General features: G+C 52.9%; 9 protein-coding genes across 9 annotated transcripts; 5 read left to right on the plus strand and 4 right to left on the minus strand.

Moving 5' to 3' along the window:
* Positions 1-573: 573 nt before the first annotated feature.
* COCSADRAFT_103499 (uncharacterized protein) lies at positions 574-1,800 on the minus strand (the record flags this gene model as incomplete). Its single annotated transcript, XM_007707476.1, has 3 exons — positions 574-860; positions 913-1,444; positions 1,492-1,800. The coding sequence occupies 3 exons, from the start codon at positions 1,798-1,800 to the stop codon at positions 574-576; spliced, it is 1,128 nt and encodes a 375-aa protein (XP_007705666.1).
* A 1,512-nt stretch (positions 1,801-3,312) lies between these two features.
* Positions 3,313-5,223, plus strand: COCSADRAFT_194504 (uncharacterized protein). Its single transcript, XM_007707477.1, has 3 exons — positions 3,313-4,511; positions 4,561-4,809; positions 4,856-5,223. Exons 1-3 carry the CDS (start codon positions 3,736-3,738, stop codon positions 5,007-5,009), a joined length of 1,179 nt encoding a protein of 392 aa, XP_007705667.1. The 5' UTR covers positions 3,313-3,735; the 3' UTR covers positions 5,010-5,223.
* Positions 5,224-5,625: 402 nt separating this feature from the next.
* COCSADRAFT_103344 (uncharacterized protein) lies at positions 5,626-7,481 on the plus strand (the record flags this gene model as incomplete). The annotated part of the gene is made up of 4 exons (XM_007707478.1): positions 5,626-6,275; positions 6,325-6,642; positions 6,693-7,163; positions 7,211-7,481. The coding sequence occupies 4 exons, from the start codon at positions 5,626-5,628 to the stop codon at positions 7,479-7,481; spliced, it is 1,710 nt and encodes a 569-aa protein (XP_007705668.1).
* Positions 7,482-8,933: 1,452 nt separating this feature from the next.
* On the plus strand, positions 8,934-11,381 carry COCSADRAFT_165386 (uncharacterized protein; the record flags this gene model as incomplete). Its single annotated transcript, XM_007707479.1, has 2 exons — positions 8,934-9,461; positions 9,510-11,381. The coding sequence occupies 2 exons, from the start codon at positions 8,934-8,936 to the stop codon at positions 11,379-11,381; spliced, it is 2,400 nt and encodes a 799-aa protein (XP_007705669.1).
* Positions 11,382-11,442: 61 nt separating this feature from the next.
* On the minus strand, positions 11,443-11,921 carry COCSADRAFT_263942 (uncharacterized protein). The gene has a single exon (XM_007707480.1). It carries the CDS (start codon positions 11,783-11,785, stop codon positions 11,504-11,506), a length of 282 nt encoding a protein of 93 aa, XP_007705670.1. The 5' UTR covers positions 11,786-11,921; the 3' UTR covers positions 11,443-11,503.
* On the minus strand, positions 11,922-15,272 carry COCSADRAFT_263964 (uncharacterized protein). The gene is made up of 3 exons (XM_007707481.1): positions 14,796-15,272; positions 12,519-14,329; positions 11,922-12,470 (listed from the first exon to the last, which is right to left on the minus strand). Exons 1-3 carry the CDS (start codon positions 14,819-14,821, stop codon positions 12,058-12,060), a joined length of 2,250 nt encoding a protein of 749 aa, XP_007705671.1. The 5' UTR covers positions 14,822-15,272; the 3' UTR covers positions 11,922-12,057.
* A 2,108-nt stretch (positions 15,273-17,380) lies between these two features.
* Positions 17,381-18,995, minus strand: COCSADRAFT_41685 (uncharacterized protein). The gene has a single exon (XM_007707360.1). It carries the CDS (start codon positions 18,635-18,637, stop codon positions 17,576-17,578), a length of 1,062 nt encoding a protein of 353 aa, XP_007705550.1. The 5' UTR covers positions 18,638-18,995; the 3' UTR covers positions 17,381-17,575.
* Positions 18,996-19,830: 835 nt separating this feature from the next.
* Positions 19,831-21,412, plus strand: COCSADRAFT_185626 (uncharacterized protein). The gene is made up of 2 exons (XM_007707482.1): positions 19,831-20,082; positions 20,141-21,412. Exons 1-2 carry the CDS (start codon positions 19,975-19,977, stop codon positions 21,311-21,313), a joined length of 1,281 nt encoding a protein of 426 aa, XP_007705672.1. The 5' UTR covers positions 19,831-19,974; the 3' UTR covers positions 21,314-21,412.
* A 427-nt stretch (positions 21,413-21,839) lies between these two features.
* On the plus strand, positions 21,840-24,695 carry COCSADRAFT_41688 (uncharacterized protein). Its single transcript, XM_007707361.1, has 2 exons — positions 21,840-23,049; positions 23,097-24,695. Exons 1-2 carry the CDS (start codon positions 22,276-22,278, stop codon positions 24,222-24,224), a joined length of 1,902 nt encoding a protein of 633 aa, XP_007705551.1. The 5' UTR covers positions 21,840-22,275; the 3' UTR covers positions 24,225-24,695.
* Positions 24,696-24,818: the final 123 nt, after the last annotated feature.

The following is a 24,818-nucleotide window of genomic DNA, read 5'->3' on the forward strand; positions in this document are numbered from 1 at the left end:
TGCAGAATGCGAAATCCAAGACGAGATCGGCGTGGACTGTTCCGTGTCATACATAGTCATATGGGGGGTGTTGGATCGGTTAGCGACTGTAATGCGAGCGTTCTAGGTGGGCATAGCCCACGCAGCATGGAATAATTATTTTGCGTCAAGTATCGCACTCTCGCTCTTGGAGACCGAACATGAATCTTCCTCCAAGGACTTGATTGGTACGATTTGGAGAGAACAGTAAAGGGGTATGCATTAGGCTACCACTATCATAGACGTAGCCCTCCGTTTGTATGAGCAAAAGGACCGAAGCGTAACATTGAAAGTTTATCTTGAGTAACAATCCGGTATGAAGGTTGTGTGTAAGATGCACTTCATTTTCCTCATATGGATACTCCACGGAGATACTAAGTACATAAGGGAAAGTGGCCCTTTCACAAGAAGCAGGGAAACCACTGGTATTGATGAATGATGAAGAGGAAAGAATTGATTCGCGACGTAGGGTATACAACTATCCAAGCACAGAACAGTACCAGCCGTATTGGGCGTTTCCCAAACCCACAGATGGTCAACCGTAGCAGTTTCTTGCTACAAAAATTGAGCACCTATAACGGTGGTTGTGGTGATGACAGCGGCTGCCAGCATAGCCCAATCTAGCCGATACGCTGCCAAAGCAGCGCTCCTACGGACCTTGTTATTCCGAGTGCCCATTAGGCTTATGGTAGCTTGCTTGTCGACTCTTCCCTGCTGTGCCAATTGCTGCACCTCATCTTTTTTTGTCATGAGAATTGTCGTGGAGCGACCGCCGGGACAAAAGACGACTTCAAACCCAGCACCGGATGGAATGATAAAAGTCGAACTTTCGTCGTCAAAAGCTAAAGCAGAATGTTAGCGATGTTTCTTTTGTACAATATGTTTGAAACACACCATAACTGTAGGCATCTGGGCACACTTTTTTGACGTTTTTGGAGTACAGACTCGGTGAGCACGAGCTAGGGGAGCCGTGTTTTCCAGTACAACAGTCCTCGGGTCGATTGTTCTTTGCACAGGCGGAATAGCAAGGATTGAACTGAGGTCTTTTGATGTTGTCGTCTGGGTAGGGATAGACGCCGTCGCCAGGCTTTTCCGGAGGGGTTTGTTGCAAGTCCCAGGGACACCACCTGGAAATTCTATTTCCATCCACGTCCTGGTCGAATGGAAGTGGAAACGAAGAGTTTGTGCTGAGGAAATTCGGATTTTCCGAATACGGATCATAACCTTGCGGAGCAAGAAGGCCGTCTGTACCCTGGCAGGATGGATTGGTCAGATTTGGGGGGAGCTCGTCTAGCGTGACATTTTCAAGTGGCTGGAGGACAATTGCCATTGGGAGGTTGTAGCCATCAACCAATGAAATGTCGTAGTAGGTGTGTCCGTCGCCAGCGTCCAATGTAAATTCAGCAAGCGAGACAGGAACATCGCCCTGTGTAGAGTCAGCAGAGGTTTGTTGCAAATCATAGCAATACCTACGCCAGTCTTGCAGTTGAGAGCACCCGCGCAGTCTCCGGTTGCACAAGCCCTCCCGCGCCCAGATGCTGCAGCCGAGCCGTCATCGTTGAATGAGCAATTGGTCCTCCCCCACAACCGGCCCTGCCAGTCTTCGGACACGGTCTGATTCTTGGTCTCTCCAGTTTTCAACTCGAACCCGTTCTCGCTTGGCCCTGTGCCAGATTGAGTCGAGATGCCCGGCCAGATACTCTCAGGGCAACGATTCGTGACGAGCAAGGGTGTAATATCCATTTTTCTTCGATTGGTTTTCAGTGGCGCCTTCATGGCCATGTGGTGTAACCCTTCTGCCAAAGGCAGTCCACCCAGTAGGAAGAATGCGGAGCATAGGCGAGCGATAGAAACGGGAATTATAGGCTGGGTGCCACCGTTTGAAAGGCTAGTAGTAGGCATGATGAGCTGTGATTGCGCATCCAGTGTGCGCAGTCACAGGACAGGTATTGGTGCTCAGAGAATGAGGTGTAGGGTACAAGATGCAAGGACCCGAGGACTCAGGTCAAAGGGACGATGTTGAGAAGACGGGGATGAGGTGAGAGGGTTCTTGAAAGCAAGGCTGGGGAAGTACGAGGGAGGCATTGTGGCGGGGCGATGCAGGACAAACAAGAAATACGTTGAAACCTTGGCTGATGCTGGTTGCTGGCTGCTGAATGCTGCCAGTGCGAGAGAGAAGTTGCAACTTGATAACGACCAGTGACGCCATAGGGTGTGCCTGCCCCTGGCCGCCAGGAATGCCGACAAGGATCCACCGAGGCTGACCAGCCCTTACCAGCCTATCGTGGCCGCCCACGCGAGCCCGTTTCAAACATTCGGTCCGGCTCGCTGTCAATACCTGGCATGTGGAGTAGAGGAAAGATGTGTGTACATGTGGAGATACGTAGAAGTGAAGTTTAAAAGGCTGACATGTCAGCCGTCGATGGTCATGTGCCAGCTTGGGTTTGGTCATACAGATAGTGAGGCCTAGTGCGCAGGTACTCTACGAACATGCCAAGATTCTACACACGTGACCTGCACAGATTGGGCAAAAAATACAAACTTGCAAAACCAAAAACATACGACAGCGGGGATTCGCCAGTGGTCACCCACCTGACTACTAATCTGCCGATAAACTGTTTATGTATGCCAGATCGGACGGGATGGCCAGCTGCCAAGTTTTCTGTGGTCGTATGTACCGGATCACTGAAAACGAACGAATTATATTGGCAAAAAATCAATGTTTGCGGACATGGACAAAGACTAAAGAAGGCTCACGTGATGCTATCGATATCCTTAACTCAGCTTAGCGCTTCCGCATAGGTAGAAAACAACATCTTTACCGCCTTTTCGTCCGGCATATAAACACACAATGTGTTAGCAGCAGTAATGAGTCTTTTCGTACCCAGTATGTAAAGGTGTGGGCGCAGAGTCAGTACGTTGCAATTATTCACAATAGTGATGTATTTGTGTAAAGGACAACCCATGGCGCCATTCTACAGTGAAAGGCTGTACCAAGCTGTCCCCAGCATGTACAAAGAGTATCTCATGGCTCGCATGGCTAACGGAGTGAACCTGCAGCTTGCGCAGTGAGTGCGCGAGTGCGAGGAGTGACAAGCCGGGTCATACTATGCAGGTGTAGTAGCCTGGCCGGCGAGCGTGCCAAGTTTGCCCGCGTAATGGGCAAATTCAAGTGCGGACAAAAAAGAAAAAAAATACTCCATCTAAACCCACAGCGGGAAACCCCCAGTAAAAGGAAATTACATCTCCTTTCCAACGACTGCGCTCTGGTGGTTGCTGTGCCATCTCGGAGGCGGACGGACGAGAAGGCCGGCGGTCTCGCCACCATTAGCTGCCGGTGGTCAGATCTGCAGGGCGAGTGATCTCTTGGCTCTCCTGACCAATTCACTGCCTAGACACATACATATGTAGTACTACATCCCCAAGTACACACTATACACGGTACACACCGCCCAGGCCTGGATACGATTTTTTCACGGCCCTGTTTGCTCTCCGACCCTATACATTCCTTCCTTACGCGTTGGTGTCTTGTGGGAACTTGGCTTCATCCACAGTACCGAGTCTCCTTTCCCCGCAGACCCTGCGTTATCTTCGCACGCACGTTGCCTCTCGAGTACACAAACTATATCCATCCGCGCATCCGCACCACATTCCTCCAACACGTCGCCCACCGCTCTACGGCCCTGAAGACACGGCTACCTGTCCTCGACCGCCACAATGCCTGGCCGCACCCTCCCGACCATTCCGACTGCTGAAGTGCGCGCCCACAACACCGACAAGTCGTGCTATGTTACAATTGGCACAAAAGTCTACGATGTCACAGACTTCCTCGATGGCCACCCTGGTGGTCCTGAGCTCATTCTCGAGTATGCAGGCAAGGACGTCGAGGCTATCTTGAAAGATGAAATCTCCCACGCACATTCCGACTCGGCATACGAGATTCTCGAGGAGAATCTCGTCGGCTTCATGGCTACCGAGTCGGTAATTAATGGTGCCGTGAAAAGCTCAAAGCCTGCCGACATCATCCCCTTGCCTCCTTCGCAAGCTGGCACACAGGAGCTCAAGGCCATGTCGCAGGATGGTAAACCGCTGTACGAGGCAACTGGAATGTCTTCTGAGGAAGACTTGTCAAAAGAGACGGACCCCAACAAAGACTACAAGGAGCATAAGTTTTTGGACCTCAACAAGCCACTTTTCATGCAAGTCTGGAATGGCGGATTCAACAAGCAATTCTATCTCGAGCAAGTCCACCGGCCGCGGCACTACAAAGGCGGCGATTCCGCCCCACTATTTGGCAACTTCCTCGAGCCCTTGAGCAAGACGCCCTGGTGGGTTGTTCCCACAATATGGTGGCCCTGTGTAGCGTACGGAACAGCAGTGGCTTATGGCGGGCTACGATCGGTGCCTGAACTGGCGGGCTACTGGATCTTTGGCTTGTGTTTCTGGACGATCATTGAGTATGTCCTGCACAGGGGGCTGTTCCACTTGGACGAGTAAGTATCATTTCTCCCTGTAGACTCAGCTGGTGCTAACATGCAATAGCCACCTTCCAGACAACCGTGTTGCAATTACCCTCCACTTCATCCTCCACGGTATCCACCATTACCTTCCTATGGACAAGTACCGCCTTGTAATGCCCCCTACGTTATTTACTGCTCTAGCAACGCCATTCTGGTCTGTCGCGCATGGTATCATCTTCTGGAACTGGCATGCTGCTGTGGCTGCCTTCTGCGGCGGTGTCTTTGGATACACATGTTACGATATGACGCACTACTTTCTCCATCACCAAAAGTACGTCTATTTCTTTCTTGTGCGGACTCCTGCTGACGTGAACAAGGCTTCCTTCCTACTACCAGCAGCTCAAGAAGTATCACCTGAAGCACCACTTCGCCGACTACCAAAACGGCTTTGGTGTAACAAGCCGTTTTTGGGACTGGGTATTTGGCACCGAACTCGACATGGGACCTACCAAGGTCATCAAGACTAACTAATTATCGAAATGTGACTACGCATCATTACTGTCCCCCTTTGGTTGACACTATTCATGAAGACTGGCATTGGGAGGCGTTGAACAGGTTGCAAGATCATTTTGGATCGCTTACACTACTGGCTGCTGGTACTATGCTCACGCTACTCTATCAAGCAGTATCTATGTAGAAATAATATTAATGTTCAATAAGACCTGTGGTTTTAATCCGCACATGCATCCTAGTGTTTGCAGTGCCTCCATTACACAAGCACGTGAATGGCTGCCTGCGGCCGCTAGCTTAGTCATGCGGGTCCCTTGCCAAGACCCCTCCAAGTTTTCAGACTGTCTCAATCGGGCCAGCCTCTTCGTTGTCCACCTCACTCACCTACAACGATCTGTGCGCACCAACGAACGCTTCAAAGCAAGCACGCTCCCATCGAGTGCAGTTTATACGGAGCATTCAAGACGTCATACGGCAACTGTGGTGACAGTTGTTTACGCGCTCACTCACTCACTATCCTAATTGAATTCACTATCTGAGCCAAGGCTCGCCTCTCAAACAACATCGCATCTTGCAGTGACCAAGCTCATCACTTCCGACCGACCACACTTATCGAGCGCTAGGCACTACCCACAACATGTCTACCTCAGCCGCTGTTGATGCCCTCCTCGAGGAGACGGCGCGCGAGGTCGAGATGAAGGACCGCGAGCGCAACGCTAGCAGCGAGGCGCGCGACCTCGACACCCGCCGAGACGACCGCGACCGCCACTCAGATCGACGCGACCGACGTGACAGGAGCAGGGGACGAGGTGACCGTTATCGTGAGTCCAATGGAGACCGGCACCGAAGCCGCGATAGAGATCACCGAAGAAGAGAAGGAAGCCGACCCAGATCGAGCAAAGGCGCTGACACAGATGAAGACCGTGATAGGCATCGCCGTAGCAGCTCCCGAGACCGGCGTGGCGGACCCCGTCGTGACCGCGGTGACTTTTACAGCGGAGGTGGACGCCCACGCACCCGCTCCCCTCGTCGTGACCGTGTCGATGACAGGTACCGTGATAGGTCCCGTGACCGCCGCCGCAACGGTGACGAGCGTCGCAACAGCCGTCGTAACAACACTCCGCCCGAGCCCGAAGTTACTGAAGACGACCGTGACAAGCGCACCATCTTCGTCCAGCAGATCTCCCAGCGTGCCGAAACCCGCCATTTGCGCGCCTTCTTCGAGCGAGTTGGCCCAGTTGTGGAGGCTCAAATTGTCAAAGATCGAGTGACTGGTCGCTCCAAGGGGTAAGCACTCTCTTCGCTGTACCTCTTAGAATACAACTAACATGTTCAGTGTCGGCTATGTTGAGTTCAAGGATGAAGAGTCTGTACCCCAAGCATTGGAACTGACTGGTCAGAAACTGAAGGGTGTTCCCATCATCGCCCAGCTTACCGAAGCCGAGAAGAACCGTGCTGCCCGCCCATCAGAAGGTGGTGCCGCGCCTGGTGCTAACGGTGCTCCCTTCCATCGTCTCTATGTTGGCAATATTCACTTTAGTGTCACCGAGAAAGATCTACAGGAGATCTTTGAGCCTTTTGGTGAGCTTGAGCAGGTCATCCTCCAACGTGATGAGATGAACCCCGGTCGCTCCAAGGGATATGGTTTCGTTCAGTGAGTGACTACTACTTTTCGTGGTACTGGATGGTGACTAACATGACCAGGTTTGTTGACCCCTCGCACGCTAAGAATGCTCTCGCAGAGATGAACGGCTTCGAGCTTGCCGGTCGCCAGATCCGTGTTGGTCTCGGTAACGACAAATTCACCCCTGAATCGACTGCTAACTTGCTCCGCACCTTCTCCCAGCAAGCTCAATCCTACCAGGGCTCTGCTTTTAGTGGAGCTGGTGGCCGTGGTGCATACGCAGGTGGCAGTGGCGGTGTCTTTGACCGCACACACAGCAAGGATGATCGTGGTGTTAGTGGTGCTTCTGCTCTTGACGATACTGATGTTGCTGGAGTCAACTTCAAGACTTACGATCGCAGCAAGCTCATGGATGCTCTCGCCCGCCGCGATAACCCCGAGCCTACGAAACAGGGTGCTCAGCCCGTTGTTAGCAAGCCACGCGTGCCCGTTGTTGATAAGCCCATGGCATCCAAGTGCATCAAGATTGAGAATGCTTTTGACCCTGATGAGTATGTTCCTCCTCATCCCATGGCCGACGTCGCTAACACTACAATAGGGAGCAGCGCAACTGGGGTGACAACTGGGTCAAAGACCTTGAACTTGAGGTCAAGTCTGAGTGTGACAAGAAGTACGGCAAGGTTGTTCACATTGCTGTCGACACTAACAGTGAGGGCGACATTTTCGTCAAGTTTGACTCCGTGTCTGGCGGCGAGAAGGCTCTTCAGGGTCTAAACGGCCGTAACTTCAACCACCGCACCATCCGCGCTTCGTACGTTGTCGACAAGATCTACAACTCACTCTGGGGTGCTGCTGCGAGCAGGTTCTAATGGTCGGTACGTAACACTGTTACAAAGGGACGCTCGATCATTCATCTCTGCCGGGTGCCCCGGTTACTCATGTGTACAGCACGCGATTGGCATCTGTCTCACACCTCCTTCTACGGCTCTTTCTCACGGTCTGTACTTCTGGTACAATCTTACTGGCATGGTACGTATGCACGGCGTTGGCAGAATGAATACCGATTCTTGTCATTTTCCTCCTTTCCTGTTTTTCTTTGAGTACAGGCCTTTAGGCTGTACTGGCGGGCTCCAAGGTGTGATACTTTGTCAGGTTTGACGACATACGGCACATGAGGAACGATGCTTGCGCGGCTATGGACCAAAGATTGTTCTGGGTGGACGACGGATTGGCTTGGTTTCTGCGAACAACGATCTTGGGGAGTGCTGATGGCTGCACGCCTACCTGGTAGCAGAAGGGGACCGTGGAAAAGCCCCCCTTTTTGTTTGGTAGGTGGGGAAACCTGACGTCGATCAGATCTTACTATGGTCTTCTAGGCTCCTCACGGACCGCTGCGTGCACCAGCGGCGTTGCCATTGTGGTATGACTGGGAGGTGGGGAACTCAAGGCTGCTAATAGTACATAGGACGAGCTTGTCCCTTCCTGTGTCTGGATGACTTGCCTGCAAATAATCATGCTCTTAGATATTTTGGATGCTCGCTGCCGTGGCCATGATGTGGACAGTAGTAAAGTGACGGAGTTTGAGCGCGGTTTGACCCTTTCCGCTGCTTTTGCCACGCCTGACGTTGTGACAGATACCCACCACCTACATGTATTGGGACAAGGAATAGTACCAAGTCGATTACTTACTCTTCAGCTGTCGGTTGACAGTACACTATATGATGCGGTTTCACTCGAGTTGGGGCTAAGCATCACATGTCTTTACGGCTAATGGATTGTATCCACTCGAGTGGCCAAAGGTAGGCAGGATCCTAAGTGATGTAATCTGTGTTCTGCTTGCAGTGTGTAAAGCAACGTGCAAGATACTTCCTGCTGGTATTAAATGCTTTCAAGAGATCGGCTGCATCTACTTCGCAGACATGTTATATTGTCTAGAGTGTAAGCACATCGTGTTATGCTATGAGGGCAAAGACGCGAGTGCATTCTGATATGATGCTATCAGCTTGGGCAAGTCTCTACCTGTGCAATGCATGATAGTCTTTAAGTTTTTTACATGTGATGCCTGTATCGTTGAGTAAATAGTTATTCAATCCTATGCTTGATTGAACCTTCAAAACTGTAGTGTACAAGTGTGAACAGATGCTACTGCATGTGCTAAGCCAAGCCGTCGTGTTCAAGTCCATATGTTGTCTCGCCAAAAGTAACCCCCGCGTGCACGTCCTCGCGAAAAACTTCCCCGCTAGAAAGTTCACAACTCGAAGCTGAACCACAAGTCGCGACTTTTAACCTGCACCCCCAAGTTGCGATTTCTGTGCGCAACCATGCCAAACTCTCTGGATGACGCCGCGCGGCCCACGAAACGTGCGCGACTTGACGATGATTCTGTTCCTACGTTCTCCGCAAGCAACTCTGCGCCAACAGTAGCAGCAGCAGCACAGCCTATACCCTCTGCGCCTGCAGGAATTGACGCCGAGCTGGAGCGCGAAGTGCGCGCTGGAATAACCGAGTATGTGTGCCCGGATAATCTCGGGTTCACGGGCGTTTTGAAGCAGAGGTACACCGATTTCTTGGTCAACGAGATTGGACTCGACGGGCAGGTACTGCATTTGAGAAGCACAGAAGTGGAAGCAAAGAAGAGCGCAAAGACGACAGATATTAAAGAGGAAGCAAAGCCGGCTGAGGCGGGTGCAAAAGATGAAAAGACCGACACAGACATGAAGGATGCGGAAACTGGAGAGGCTACGCTGCCTGTACCAGCGGCAGTACTTACAGAGACCAAGAACACCGAGGCCAATGGCGAGCAAATTCTTGGACAGGTCAAGACTACCGACCAAGAGGCAGGAGAAACTGTGAGTAATCACAGGATACAAGTGCTTGTTCATACTAATACAGTGCAGATTACAGACGAAGACCGCGAAACACTAGAATCGATATTTGGTCGCCAGACTACGGACGACATTATCAAACTTGTGCAACAAGTACGAAAGCGAGAATCGAAAAAGGCCAAAGACTTCAAGCCGGTCACATCACCGCCCATTACAGACAAGGATATGCGTACCAAAGCACATCAAAGCCTTCGCCGGATATTTCCCAACTTGCTAGAGAGTGCCATGGAGAACGACCAGTCAATCCGCATCAAAGCCACACCCCCAGCAGAGCGTAAGAACAAAAGGGCAAAGGGGGGAAATCGGGACCGAGAGGACCAGGGCAGGCGGAGAGGCGGTTTAGATTGGGAGGAGCTGGGTGGTGAATACCTGCACTTCAATCTATACAAAGAGAACAAGGATACAATGGAGGTTGTAGGCTTTCTCGGTAGCAAGCTCAACTGCGGAGCCAAAGGGTTCGGCTTTGCAGGTACAAAAGATAGGAGAGCGTGTACTGTGCAGAGATTGTGCGTCAAGCGTCAGACAGCGCAGCGTATACAGAGTTTCAACAAAGTGCTGTTCAATGCTGCGGTGGGCGATTTTCAGCATTCACATCATGATATCAAGCTGGGCAACTTGATGGGCAACGAGTTCACAATTACACTACGAGACTGTCACTTCCAGAGCGAGGAGGGCCTGGACTTTGAGCAACGACAAAAGCTTGCCAACGACGTGGTTCGCAAGGCCATTACCGACTTTTCCGAAAAAGGATTCATCAACTACTACGGCCTTCAGCGTTTCGGCTCTTTCGCCGCCAGCACCGATGCCATCGGCCGCAAGATGCTACAAGACGACCTCAAAGGCGCAGTCGAAGACCTCCTAGCATACAGCGATGTTGCCCTCGCCGCCGCCGACGGCACCTCGACCGACCCAACCATCCAAGTCTCCCAAGACGACCGCAACCGCGCCAAAGCCCTCCACATCTGGAGAACAACGAGCAACGGCAGCGAAGCCCTGAACCTCCTCCCCCGAAAATTCACCGCCGAACGCAACATCATCCAACACCTCAGCTCACGCAACAGCAAAACTGGCCGCCACGACCGCAAAACCGACTGGCAAGGCGCCCTAATGACCATCCCCCGCACCCTCCGCCTAATGTACGTCCACGCCTACCAATCCCTCGTCTGGAACACCATCGCTGGTAAGCGCTGGGCAACGTACAGCTCCCAAGTCGTCGAAGGCGACCTCGTCCTCGTCCACGAGCACCGCGATAAAGAGGTCAATCCTACCAGCAGTACGCAACAGCAACCCGACACAACCTTGGATCAAGACGGTGAAACAATAATAAACCCCCACGGCACCGAAAACGCTCTCGCCCCCGAATCAAACTTCGAGCGCGCACGCCCCCTTTCCGCCGCAGAAGCTGCATCTGGTGCGTACACAATCTACGACGTTGTCCTCCCCCAACCAGGCTTCGACGTCGAGTACCCGCCCAACGCCATCGGCGCGTTCTACAAGACCTTTATGGCGAGCGAACAAGGTGGGGGGCTCGATCCACACAATATGCGTAGGTCGTGGAGGGAAGTCAGTCTGAGTGGTGGGTATCGGAAGTTTCTGGCTAGACCGCTAAGGGAGGTTGGGTATGAGGTGCATGGGTATGCGAGGGTGGATGAGCAGTTTGTGCGGACGGATTTGGAGGCCTTGAGGGATGGTGCTGGGGCGAAGACGAAGGCGGAGGCGGAGGCGGGGGTGGAAGATGGAGAGGAGAAAGAAGAAAAAGACAAGATTGCGGTTGTGATCAAGTTGCAGCTTGGAAGTAGTCAGTACGCTACCATGGCGCTGCGGGAGTTGATGAAGGCGGGGGGTGTCAAGGCGTTTAAGCCGGAGTTTATGGGGGGAAGGTAAATATGAAACATGACAGGATCATAACAAATCGATCAGTCCAAGATGATAGTTTCGACTTGAGCAGTCCACGTGCAATACCGATCCTATTCATCATGAACCCCTGCCCCGGGTCACACGCATATCTATATATACAAAACCCCCTTATCCATACCACTCGCGCGCAACGCGCCCGCCCCTCTCCATGTAAGTGCAAATGTCAACCCCCTCATATCCCCGGAACGAACAAGAAAAACGAGAAAATAAAGAGACTCATATCCATTCACATCATGACTGTTATCATTTTCTCGAGCAAAACAAACAAACAAAAAGCGAGAGAGGGAGGGAGGAAAGATTAACGTTGGATAACCGAGCGATTGAAAAACGAAAAACCAGCGAAGAAAAGAGCATGAGCGTTCTAGCCACATGAGACAGGAGTCTGAAAGCCAGCAGACAATATGGGTGATGTGCAAGGAAGACCGTGTATGTGTTGCTTGTGTCGGATGTGTTGATTTTCTTCTTTTTTTTCGCGTATGTATAATGTAAGGTAGTCGTGAAAACGTGTAGATTGTGTGAGTTTGCTTTGCGGATAAGGGGCAGGGTCTAGGGTGATGCTTCGGAACGAACTGGGAGCAGATGCTGCTGCGATACTGGCAGGCGAACAAAAACCAACTGTTCCCTTCTCTTGCGTGCAGGACATTTACCCTCTAAACACCGACTTGTGTGTAAGCGGTGAATCAAGCGGTACAGGCGGTCCTCTCGACCGTCCAGCCCTCACAAGCGGCGTCTGCCCCGTGCAAAAAACGCAGACATAGACTGGCGGCAAACTCCCCTTGTCTAACCCCACACATATAATATGCAGCCACATATTGCAAGACTCGCACTGCACCATAGGTTTATCATCGTCATCGACAAGACCATTGCAAATACACCGCGTGCTTTCGCTCGAAAAGTTGCTTCGGTCCGTTGAGGGGGTAGTCGTCACTGAGCGGTTCAAGGAATTGGAGTAAGGATCGTAGTAGCCGTGGTGTCCGGGATTATTAAGTTCAGCAGAGGCAGCAGCAGCAGCCCAGCGTTGATTGTGGGCCTTGAGCGTGTTCTGAGAGGCACGTTCTGAGGGAGTTAGCAAAGCAAGGGGAGACTAGCTTGCAACCACCGTACCAATCCGTTGCTGCCGCGCCCCAACGACCTTTTTCAGAGCGCCCAGAGCGTTGCCAGGAGAGTCGGGCATGTGGTCTTGGTTGTCTCTGGAATTCTTGGTCGAAGGGGGAAGGTCCATGATGCCGGTTCGCCTTGTGGAATTATCGCTAGCAGATCTGCCAGCAAGCCGCAGTTTCTCCAGCGAAGGCTTGTCGAATGAGGTCATGCCTGGGCGTGAAGTGGATCGTGTCATTTTGAGAGAGTTGCTTCTTTCATGGCTATCGCTTTCCACTCGTGCGTATTTTGGTGCTCGACGTTCAGGCTGTGGTACGGTGAAGGATGTTTTACGACTAATCGCCGCGCCTGACTCGTCTTCTTCCGACTCGCTATCATCTGCTTCGTACAGACCGGGGTACTGTCGCCGGAGGTCCTGCTGAGAGGATTGGCGTAAAGCCTTTGGAGTCTTGTCCTCATCCCCAGCAAGTACAGTTTCTGTACGAGCCCGACCCGTCTCGTCAATGATAAGGCGTGTCCGTGGCCGTCGTATCTCTGGGATAGACTTGAGCGAACCGCCGCTTTGACGCTTGAGAGGTGAGGGGCGCCGTGGTATGTTCGAGGTATTAGTTGGAATGGCCGTCCAAGGTTCCATAAGAGGCGCTCTCAATGTCCTTACTCCACCATCGGTATTACTACGATGAAGTGCAGGCCTCACGTCGTCTATTGAGCCAGAGGAAGAATTTGTATTACTGCGAGAATGCTGACCCCTTGCCTTTTTCGCCATCTCCCTTTCAGCCTGTGCATCTCGCAACTGCGTCTCATACGGCAGTCTTGAACTCAAGTCCACGTTGGATAGTTGGGGCATAGCACCGAAAGAAGCAGTCATGTCGGGATTAGAGAAACTAAAGAGCATACTGGGATCTACGCCAGTAGTTGCAGATGCAAACGAGCCCTGCCGTGACATTTGCCCCTGATCCATGTGGCAATTTGCAAACGTCATTGGTCCGGGCGAAGCCTGGAAACTCTGGAAGCCAGGCGTCTGCATAATGTTGGCGGCATTGTGCATGCTTTGCCAGTTCATGCCCTGATCCATTCTCTGTGGCGTGGGGGCAAATCCATCTACGCCCATGGGTAAATCAAGATCCATGTGCATGCCATCATTCGCCGGATCCCAGAACAGCCGTGATTGCGGCATGGGTGGCGCTGTCATGTGCCCGTTGCTAGGAAACTGCATCATATCTGGCGTGTACTGCAGACTGCCAAAACCAAATGGAGTCTGGTCGAAGAGCGCTTCTGACGGCGGCATCTGGCTAGGGGTCCTATGTATGACCGTAGCCGGTGTGGCCACTCCATTCCCAGCACTCTGTTGTAGACTCTGCCTAGACGAGTCATCCCTTGTCGGGGGCGGTGTTTGCATTTGCGAAAAGTCCATGGTGATGGGCCGAGATACCCCACGATGATCTTGCGGTGGCCCTCGTGGGCCGGCGGCGGCGTTCTTCAGCTGGCCGAGATCAGGCGAGGAGGCCAGTCTGCGCGAGACGTCGACTGGCGGCAGAGGCAGATTCTGAGGAGCAAAGTGGTTGACATGGAACTCGGGGTCTTCGGGGGTGCGAACGGGCTGGCTGTACGAGCTCGACGGCCGGTCTATGGGCGTCGACAAAGCGAACAGGGGCGCTTGAACAGGGGTGTGCTGGGCATTGGGTAGCGGGGTTGCCCAGGCGTCGAGGAAGTGCGAGTGAGGAGCCGTATCAGTGATTGGGGTCTTGAGGGGAGCGTCCGGGAAGGTCAGCGACTTTGGTGTTGAGGATGGACTTGGTAGAGGCCAGTCGGTCGATCTAGCGTGTGACCCACGTTAGCCTGGGGCACATGCAGGTGCGAGCCGATGTACGGAGAAAAACGAGAAAGGGCAAGCGGTCAATGGGGAGCAGATGGGGAAGTAGCAAGGAGACGAGGAAGAAGGAGAAGTAGAAAAAGAAACATGTTGGTTTCTAGGGAATTGGGCGAGTTTTACTGGAATACAGTTTCGGGGGGAGAGAGAGCCTAGGGCCGGTGAGCAACAAGCTTCAGATGACAACCGTGCGGTGCTGCCTGCCCCTCTGCCTACCCCAAACCCCCATTGGGACTGACTTGTGTCAGATTCGACGCTTAAGCCAGGCAGAGAAACCATGGACGACGGCGGGTGGTTGTGACGGTGAAGCTTGTGGCACCGGCCCTGACAGTAGCACATGTCTCCTTGAGCCCAGGGCTTGAGAAAGAGGGTGCACGTGGGGGGATGGGAATCGGGCAAAAGGGAAGCCGTACGCATATGTATGCTGATCCAGACTCATAGCCAGCCCGGTAACACAGCGTTGCTGTCCTACGGACCATGTAGCGACCAATATATGACGACGGCGGCGGGTGGTGGAAGCGAGGCGTTGGGTGGAAGGGTGAGCGGTGTAGGCGGCAGGTGTCGTGGCCGAGATGGATAGATGGGGTTTATCTGTCTTTGTATCTGTCTGTGTGTCTGTTTATCTGCAGGCTGGAGCAAAAAGGTTTGAGCTAGTAGTCAAGGAGAGGCGTGTGGTGGGTGTTGGGTAGCAGGCTGCAGGCGGGAATAGCAGACGTGCCAGAGCGGTGATACCTCGACGACGACACAAGTCACGGACAGCAAGCGGCGCAGTAAAAGGCTCTCTGGCGAGGAAGAAACGGTGAAAGGTTTCTTCACGTACTAGGCAGCGAGCGCAGTGGGGCCGGGCAAAGAGTCTGAAGCTGCAAATGCAAAAGACGTATAGTTCGGCAAAGAAGGAGAAATCGTGACAAGTACCCCGATCGTGGCCCACCAAGCAGCAGCAGCAGCAGCGCTTGCAAACACGGGTGCTGAGGGACGCCGGGCTCGCCGTCTCTGCTGAGGCCTAGCAGCAGTCGTCTAGCTCAGGTACCGAGCTGCATGGGCCGTCCATAACGACATGGCGAGGCTGGCATCATTGGGTGGTGACGGCAGGGAGGGAGCCCGTGGAGGAATCGTCTTGCATCGCCGACGCCGCGCACAGCCTAGCAGCGAATAAGGTGAACGGCCGGGCCCCAGGAAAAAGACATGACTATACATACACATGGATGCCCTAGTAGTACCTCCGTACATAAAACCACGCACACACAAAGAGAGAGAGAGAGAGAGAACGACGTCCTCCACCATGGCCTTTTGCCCGTGACTGCAGCGTGCTGCAACAAGGTGATGGGTTAAACATAGACCTGACAAGGCCCGACGACTCGAGGCCCTAGATACTATGCCCTACCAAGGCCCTCCCCCATGCGCCAAGTCCGGGCTTTCTATACTCTAGAGTCCCTCCTTCGCCAGCCACTCATGCGCCCCAATGTCATGGTCCCTCCCTTGCCTTGGATCCTCCCTTCCATACTTACGAATAGGATCACAGCTTGCATTTTCCAATCAAAATACCCCGGAAATAAGCAAAGCAAAAAACCATCATCCCAGATAAACAAAGCGAAAAGAAAGTCCGCCTCTTTTTTAACCCTTTGCCAGCTGGCAAAAGCCTCTCACCGTGTGTGAGAGTGTGTCAGCAATATGCACCGCGCCATCCCCCAATCCCCCGCCAAGAAGTACATCAATGAATCTAGCCGTCATATCCTTATGCGAAATCTCCCCCATTTGTTACCCCGATACACAAACTGCCTCTCTTTTTATTTGCCGGTGAACAAAAAAACCCACTCATCGCCTCACTCATCAGCCGCATGCGCTCTTTTTACTACTTTCTCCGCATCACCAGATTGAGGGGATCGCTTACTGATTTGGCCCCAGCGCTCTTCCCGCCGATTAGCTTGCAGTTAAGCGTGTGGTATATACGTGGTGGAAGCGTCATTGACATTTTTGCATGTGCATGTGTGTAATTTCCAACACGCCCCCTTCCTCCACAATTCCAACTTTGTCCGGAGGGTGCGTGTGGGTGGGGGTGGGAAACGGAGATCGAGCTCGCTCCGTGGAACCATGGATCGTCCGGCTCGATGGATGGATGGACGGACGTAACTGTACCTAGTCGGTATCGCCTCCTGTTTTAGATCCTAGCAGCTACGTCTTGCATGCAAGGTACCGCCGCGAACTCTCAGCTGTTTCTGTCTTCTGCTCATCAGCTTGTTGGCGTGATTCGTTGGCAAGTAAGTATAGTGCCGGTATTCCCAGCTGTAGTTGCTGTCTAGGATCCTGGTGAACATGCGAATCGCGGGATTCAAGCACCCGTCAAGAAAGACGTGGGCAGAGAGGATATGCTGACAGGACCGGGAAACAAAAACCTCTCTATGTTTTCAACAGGAAACATGACATTTGCACCCTTAGCTCCCAGCCCACCATCCCACCATCCCGTACCTGACGTCAGTGCCAAGCATAGCGCGTACAACCCGCAATGCTCCGGCAAACCGATTGGTCACTGTCCCGTTGACGCGATCGAATGACCTCTATACTAGTTTGTTGCGCTGACAACCGTGCCGGCTTGTGTATCATGTGTTGCTAGTATATCGAGATGGGAAATCCCAGGATATGGTCCTTTTTACTGATTGGGAAAGAAAAAAGGAGTTTGAGGAGAAGGGGGAATGGGATTGGAAGGTAGGGGAGTAGATCAGATTTGTCGGGTAGATTTACTGGTTGCAATAGACAGGTGTGGCAGTTCATTGATTCGTGATTTCCTCAACATGAAATAGAGGTAGTGATGCACGTAGTCACCCCACATCTCAACATGTATGGAGTTGGGTACTGTGGGAATTTGCCTTGTAGAAATTGGCGAGAAAAAGCAAAGATAGTCAAGGTATGTTCCTGGTTACAGCTGATTCCTGGCAAATACTATCGCGATCAAACGATAATATCCGAAGTGTTGAAATGGTAATATACAACACTCACATCAGAATGAATAACATCATATGAATAAATCATTGAGTTGTTTTCGCTAAATATGCAGAAAATCAGTACCAACTACCCATACACATGCCAACCAAATCTTAGGAAACTCATTCCATAAGGAAAAACCGATAAACCCCAGACAGAAAGAACGATATAGATATATACATAAAAGAACACTCAAACATATACCCCCTTATCATCACCGTGTAGTATACGCCCTAACATAACGCTCACCCTGAATCTCTCCATCCTCCATAAACGACATGCCATCCTCTGGATCGTCAAACGGCGAGCGCGCCAAGCACACAGGGCTAACAGGCATGCGAACACTGCTGTGTCGAGAATTGCTCGTGAAGCTCGGTGGAGGCACACTACTGGGTCGGTAGGGTGGTGGTGGACCTGACAAGCTGTAGCTGTCAGAAAAGGGGTCGACAGACATGCGTGTGTTGGAGGTGATGGAGACCATGTCCGAAGTATCCATGCCGGTGAGGTAGGCGCCGTTGGAAGAGGATATGATGGGGCCTATGATTATGGGCTGGGGCTGGTTCCATGTCGATGTCGGCGGGAGATGGTTTGGAGGCGCAGTGTAATGTTGTGATACAGCCACTGCTGGCATCGGCGCAGGTAATGGTGCCATGTGAGGACGAATCGTGGGCGAGTCTGGCTCCAACTTCATTTCCTGCGCAGCAGCTTCTGCCCTGCGCTTCTTGCGCCTACGCAGACACACCAGAGCTACTGCCCCAATCATCACAAGGATTATGACGGGCACTATAGCAGCTGCAGCATACACTGGCGCCTTATTGGTACCCTCGTGAGACCACTCCCATCCAGAGGGCCGACCGCCATATGAGCCAATGGTCGACGATGGTGCTCCAGTTGTCGTTGGAAAAACATTGGTAATTGACAATAATAGAGTCGACTCCAACTCGGGGTACGGGGTTTCTGTAAGGGCTGCTGTCTTCGATATAGACATTTCCCAAGGGTTCGTCGTGGCAGTGTGACCTCCATATCCGTATGGAGGCCAAGGTAGCGTTGAAGGGTATCCATCAGGCCGTGTGCTGGGACGACGTCTTGTCTGAGTATCATCCTCTTCGTCGAGAGACTGCGTCTGAAAAGCCATGGATGTAGGCTCACTTTGTTCTGCGGACGCTTCTGAATATGAACTTATCGTTGTGACAATTGTCACATCAAAGTCGTCCTGGGTAACCCATGGCGGTGGGCCTCGTCCTTCTTTTTCCCAACCGTCTTGCTGGGGAGCCATTGCGGCTGAGGTGATCTGCTGACGAGACGATTTGAGGCAGACAGATGGACTGCAGTAGGTGGCAAGTATCAAGACCAGTCAGACGACGGCTGTGCGCTGAGATGCCTGATCATTCAAGTACAGCCGATTTAGAGGCTGGGGCTATGGTGGTGGTCGTCCGCGTCCTGGCCAGTAGCAGGAGATGCGGGGCCGAGAGGAATGCCAGGGCTGACCTGGTTTCTTGAATCGATGACGCGAGATAAGATAGCAACTTTTATGGAAGTTTATGTCTTGAATAGATTGACTGACTATCTCGGAGTACTTGACTGCAAAGAATAGATTGGCTGAAATAGAGAGGTGAAGCAGGAGGGGAGCACATAACAATATCCCAAGCTGAAGAGGCGCAGGCATGTTGCTGTTATCTGGCTGCAGGCCGTCAGGCCAACCAGCCCCAAGTCCGGTGTGCCGGCAGTAGGTATTCGACTTCATTGGCCACAGGCTGCGATGACCGTTCCAGCCATAGCCCCAACCTGCGTGTGTTGGAGACAGGTAACCCCACTGGCTCGGAATTGGGTATTTAGGCTTGGAGAGGAGGCTAGTCGTCGATCTAACAAAGCTTAGTCGATACAAACACCGTATTTTCCGGTTTGTGTGGACATGGTGCGTTGTTGTGCTCCATAGCTCGCATGTACCCCTCTTGTCTTGTGTAATGGGCTTGTTTGTTTCAGCTGGAAGAGGGAGTGTCCTGATCGACACGGGAAAAGCAAATGCGGGTGTACCAACAGTCAGCCTTTACACATGCTACGCCTACTCTCCACCGTGCGGAGATCCCTTTGCGGGGCGTTTGGTACCGAACATGATTGGCTGAGAAGTGTTATCAGGGTGATCCTGGGAATAAGTGAGTGGTAATGGGCCCATTTGTTGTCTTGGTGGTTACGAGTATATTCCCGTTCGGGCAATGAACGATGCCACCATCACAGAGGTGGAGCCGCCGCAATGTCAAGGTGTAATGCGGAGCGGGAGATTCTTATATCCGGCGGCCGTTCCCGCTCCTCTGCCATGACCTTGCTGCTTGTGTCGAGGATGCGTGTCACATGTTCGCATCAGAATAACTGGCCGCGTCGTGTATGCAGTTATAACAATAACAATCACAGAGGCGAGAATGTGTATATCTGGCATCCCAAAATGAGTCCGGCTGTTACGTGGCATCGGGTCGCGATGGCTGATGCGGAGATGCGGCCCAGCCTGACAGTTGCTGGAGCAGCGCTTGGCCGGTGATCTCATCGGCCGCACGTGCATCCATCTGCTATCCGCGGACACCTTCACCACGCCTAACTCGACATATACTCTTCGCCAGCATGGACAAGTTCAAGAGTGTAGCCAAGGGTGGCTGGCACCCAGAGAAAGAACGCACCACCAGCGGGAGCAGTGCAGGGGGGCAAAGCGATTCCAAGATTGGACAAGTGGTATGCAAAGGCACATATCTTTGACAGGCATGCATTCTGACTTGCTTCTGATATGTAGAAAGGCTGGGTTGGCAAGGCCCAGGGCAAGGATCCCCACGCAGAAGCTGCCCGTGAACATCAATCCACGCCTCTATCGTCGTTAAAAGACCCAGCCTCGTTTGCTCCACCGCCAAAGCGCCTCGACTACAACGCAGGCTCTTCAGCAGCAGCGAGCGCCCGCTCGCCCACTGGACTGGTATCTGCTCCCGCTACAGGGGCTAAGCAGAGGCTACAGGAGAGGGAAGAGGCGCGGCGACGAGCAGAAGAAGAAGCCAACAAGCCGGCTCCAGGACCTTATAGATCGAACACGACTGGATTGAGCACTGCTCATCTACCCAAACCCCCAGCCTTCCGACCGAGTGCTGCTTCAGCAGCGTCACCAGCACCTCCACCCAAACCGAAGCCTAGCCTTCCTCCCCGGCTGCCTCCGCGACAGAACTCTTATCCCGACGAGTTTACGCCACCTCCTCCACCGACATATAATGAGGCTACACAGCAAGGGACACCGGCGCAAGGGGTCATGAACCAGGCTGCGCTAGGTCGTCTTGGACAGGCGGGTGTGGCAGTTACAGGCTTGGGCATTGGCCGGACGGCATCACCTCCAGTGCCGCCTCGGGCGAACCCGTCTCCTCCCGTACCGTTGCGTGCGAAGCCTTCACTACCAGTACCGCCTCGGCAGAACTCTGGCCTAAGCGTCAGTTCACAGGAAACACTCACCACTAATCAGGGATCACAGATGAGCGAGCTGCAGAGTAGGTTTGCAAGGTTGTCGGGGCCAAAGTCGCCAGCAGAGCCTCCTACGACGGGTACATCGTGGGCGGAAAAGCAGGCCGCGCTGCGTACAGCGAGCAACCTGCGCAATGACCCTTCCAAGGTGTCTACCTCTGATTTGAAAGGAGCGGCGTCAACAGCGAACAATTTCCAACAACGACACGGCGAGCAGGTTGCATCTGGGTGGAAGTCTGCCAATTCGCTCAACCAAAAGTACGGAATCGCAGCCAAGGTTAACAATCTTGCGTCATCAAGTACATCACCACCACAGCCAGCGCCAGCAGTACAGTCGCCGGTAGCGAGTAGCCAAGGAGGGTTAGGGAAGAAGGCCCCTCCCCCACCACCGCCAAAGAAGAAGGATTTGAGCGGCGGCTCAAATGAGCCTCCGCCAATCCCGCTGAGCAGCAAGCCCAAGTTTTGAAGCTGCGATGACAAATTGGGTGTCCTCGGATAGACGTGCATGTATATATGTAGTTGATATGATATGCTCGCTGTTGTGACAATGTTCCCCGCATGTATTATTGTCGCTGTCTCCCAAGTCACCTTGCCAGTTACGGCCCAGTGGCTCTGTTCCGCAGCTTTATTAGGCTTGGGCTGGACCCTCGACGTGTTCGCTACAATCCCTGCCCAAATTTTTTGCATCTTTTTTTTTGTTGGACCTGATCTGGTGGCAATTGAACAGCACTGTGGACCGGATGGGTTTTTGGCATAAGGGCGAATGAAAGAGACTCGTATATGCATTCACACACACATAGAAACATGCCCTGGACTTCCTAATAGCGTTAGGCTTGCGAGGCTCACGGCAACGGCAACAAACCCAAAGCCAAGTCTTTGAGCCTTTTGTTAATTGTGGCTAGGGGGGAACTGGGGCCTGGGGCCTCGGCACGTCATAGCGATGTTATTCGCCCAAAAATGTTGCGTCGCCGCTAAAATCCTCACCAAAACCAAGAGTCCCGTCCAGGTCCATTGCCTGCTCTTTCCAGCTTCCGGTCCGATGCACCTTTACTAGATACGTGGTCGCCCCGAAGTCTATCTGTGCGCCTTGCTCTCGGTATATCTTGTCTTCGCTGCCCCGGATTCGTGTGTTGGAACCGTCAATTGCGCAAACGACACTGGCCATTGCGTGTGTTGGGGTGATAAAAACAACACAACAAATAGCCCAACAGCCACCGTTTCACTCTCCCTCTGCTGTTGCCTGGGCCTCGCTCCCACGACAGCTATCCCCACCTCTCGAGGCTTGTCGACGACGACGCTGCTTAGCGTAACGGCTCGGGATTGTGCCTTACCGAACCGCACAAAACTTCCCTCGCGGCTCCTTCACCACGCCGGATCACCACTACGCCCTGCGACCTCTTCGCTGAAGCATCCACACACTGAGCCATCATGTCTGGCGCAGGTCCTTCTCTGCACCCCGGCGACTGGCCGTCGAGGGCTGTCTTTCAGTTCCCTCCCGACGCTGCGCCCTCGCCCATCCCACCTCCGTGGACCGGCGAGGCGACGTTTGCAAACCCATTCCCCATTCCCGAGGACATCTACCAGGGCGCCTTGTCCTACAAAGTCCCGCTGACCATTGCCTCTGTCTACTTTGTCACCGTCACCTACCTCAACTGGTACAACCGCCAACATGGAAACAAGCCGTGGAGGATCGCCAAAACCCGACCCTTCTTCGCGTTTGTCATCTTCCACAACGTCTTCCTGGCCGTCTACTCGGCCATTACCTGTGTCGCCATGATCCGCTGCCTCAAGCGCTCCTTCCCCCACTACAGCGAGCCCAACGCCGTTGTTGGCACCATTGACGCCCTCTGCAAGATCCACGGCCCCCGTGGACTTGGCGACGCCGTCACCTTCAATAACACCAACGACTCTTGGAGCAGTCTCAACCCAAACATTGCCCTGGCAGCTAGCGGTCTTCCCGACAGCTCCGATCTTGGTAGGATCTGGAATGAGGGGCTTGCTTTCTGGGGCTGGTGGTTCTACCTCTCCAAGTTCTACGAGGTTCTCGACACGGCCATTATCCTCGCAAAGGGCAAGCGAAGCACCACCCTCCAAAAGTACCACCACGCCGGTGCCATGCTGTCCATGTGGGCTGGTATGCGCTTCATGTCCCCACCCATCTGGATGTTTGCTCTGGTCAACTCTGGAATCCACGCTATGATGGTAAGAATCTACCCTTTGCTCAGATTGACGCCTGCTAATCCTTGTAGTACACCTACTATACCGTATCAGCCCTCGGCTACCGCGTCCCCAATATCGTCAAGCGAACCCTCACCACAATGCAAATCACGCAATTCCTCGTCGGTTCCGCCTTCGCCGCTGTTCACCTCTTCATTTCCTACACTGTCCCCGTCTCGGTCGCATACAAGGTTGCTGAGAAGGTTGCCCAGAAGACTGCTCCCGAGGCGGTCGCGTCTACAGTCTCTTCTGCAGTCGCCTCTGCCACTGAGTCTGTTGCCGAGGCCTTACCTACCGTAACTGGCGTTGCCGTTGCTTTCCTCAGGAAACTCATCTACCGCGCAGCTGGTGACGAGGGTCTTGCGGAGAACATTCCCGTCCCTGGTCACCCCGTTCCAGTCCGCCAGCAACAGCCACTACAAGAGGTAGCCTCTGCGGTGCCTACTCCTCTGCACAACGCAGTACACAACTTGCTTCATCCTCACGAGACTGTCGAGAAGACCTTCTACCGCACCGAGTACCAGACTGTTCCTTGTGTCGATACTTCCGGACAGGCTTTCGCCATCTACGTCAATCTGATCTACCTCGCCCCTCTCACCTTCCTCTTTATGCGATTCTTCTTCAAGTCCTACCTCCGCCGCTCATCTCCCAATGCTAAGCGCTCGAAGCCCCGCACCATCTCCGACGCAGCTGGCGATGCTAGCCGCAAAGTAGAGCGTGAACTCGACTCGCTAGACAAATCAGCTGAAGATGCCATCTCTTCGGGTGTGAACATTGCTAGGGATGCTGTTCGTGGAAGGCGGCCGGTCAATGGCAAGGTCAAGGACGAGAGGCAAGGTAGCATGAGCCCGGCCAACCAAAAGTTCCTGGACAATGTCAGCCGCAGAGTCAGCCAGAAGCTACATGAGCTTGACGAGGGTGCCGAGGCTTCTGCCCAAAAGGCAAAGCAAATTGCCAGGGAGGTTGTTGCCAAGGCCGAGCAGGCTGGCCACAAGGTCGACCAAGCATACGAAGACAACGAAGAGGATGTGGCTGAGAAGGCAACGATGAACGGCAACCATCAAAACGGTCTAACGGATGCTGAAGTCGCAAGGCCCGAGTCGGAGCCCGAGCCAAAGGACATTAACAACACATTGAAGAAGGGTGATAGGCTGTTCTAGATGACAGTTGCAGCACTGTCACAAGCAAATGCATCCAACCGAAAGGGGACGAAGTAGTCTCGAGTTTAGCGGATCCCAAAGTTTGGTTGACGCCGCACTACTGCTACCAACATTCGGCTCGGAGTTTTTTTCACCATGTAGTACCGACTTTTGAGCGCTGTATTAGACCTGGTTGAGAGAGACCCAGACTTTTCTTCTTCAGGCTTAAACCTCCCTGGCATATTTGCAAAGGGCGTACGGAGAAGAAGGAGCAAAAAGCGTTTTGGAGAATCATGGCGTACACAATTTTTTAACATCTTTACAATTAGGGCTGGGTGCTATGAACTGGACAGGAAGGGGCGAATTGTGGAGGGTTGTACTTTTTTTTTGTATTTAAAAAATCAAGGTCCGTGAAAGATGGAATGGAAATGGGCCCAAGCCTTTGTCTTTTATTTTTCAAAATAATCTAAATGCAAGATTAATTTCTTACAATTGTCTCCGTACTACTTGGTATCAGTATACTCTACACCTATCGTATATCCACTCCATACCCCCCTATCCCCCCAACCCCACCCCCCAACTCCAACCGTTCCTCCCTCTCCCTCCTCCTTACCT

This window comes from Bipolaris sorokiniana (genome assembly GCF_000338995.1).
Source record: "Bipolaris sorokiniana ND90Pr unplaced genomic scaffold COCSAscaffold_19, whole genome shotgun sequence".
In the NCBI taxonomy this organism is placed as follows: Eukaryota; Fungi; Ascomycota; class Dothideomycetes; order Pleosporales; family Pleosporaceae; genus Bipolaris; species Bipolaris sorokiniana.

Excerpts from the sequence above, each read along its gene's own strand:
- COCSADRAFT_194504 (XM_007707477.1), top strand. The coding sequence starts at position 3,736 with ATGCCTGGCCGCACCCTCCCGACCATTCCGACTGCTGAAGTGCGCGCC. Across the intron at positions 4,512-4,560 it reads GGGCTGTTCCACTTGGACGA|CCACCTTCCAGACAACCGTG; the intron begins GTAAGTATCATT and ends AACATGCAATAG. Across the intron at positions 4,810-4,855 it reads TACTTTCTCCATCACCAAAA|GCTTCCTTCCTACTACCAGC; the intron begins GTACGTCTATTT and ends GACGTGAACAAG.
- COCSADRAFT_263942 (XM_007707480.1), bottom strand. The coding sequence starts at position 11,785 with ATGTGGCTAGAACGCTCATGCTCTTTTCTTCGCTGGTTTTTCGTTTTT.
- COCSADRAFT_263964 (XM_007707481.1), bottom strand. The coding sequence starts at position 14,821 with ATGAGTCTGGATCAGCATACATATGC. Across the intron at positions 14,330-14,795 it reads CTGGATCAGCATACATATGC|ATCGACCGACTGGCCTCTAC; the intron begins GTACGGCTTCCC and ends GTCACACGCTAG. Across the intron at positions 12,471-12,518 it reads GGCGCGGCAGCAACGGATTG|AACGTGCCTCTCAGAACACG; the intron begins GTACGGTGGTTG and ends TAACTCCCTCAG.
- COCSADRAFT_41685 (XM_007707360.1), bottom strand. The coding sequence starts at position 18,637 with ATGGCTCCCCAGCAAGACGGTTGGGAAAAAGAAGGACGAGGCCCACCG.
- COCSADRAFT_185626 (XM_007707482.1), top strand. The coding sequence starts at position 19,975 with ATGGACAAGTTCAAGAGTGTAGCCAAGGGTGGCTGGCACCCAGAGAAA. Across the intron at positions 20,083-20,140 it reads ATTCCAAGATTGGACAAGTG|AAAGGCTGGGTTGGCAAGGC; the intron begins GTATGCAAAGGC and ends TCTGATATGTAG.
- COCSADRAFT_41688 (XM_007707361.1), top strand. The coding sequence starts at position 22,276 with ATGTCTGGCGCAGGTCCTTCTCTGCACCCCGGCGACTGGCCGTCGAGG. Across the intron at positions 23,050-23,096 it reads CTGGAATCCACGCTATGATG|TACACCTACTATACCGTATC; the intron begins GTAAGAATCTAC and ends TAATCCTTGTAG.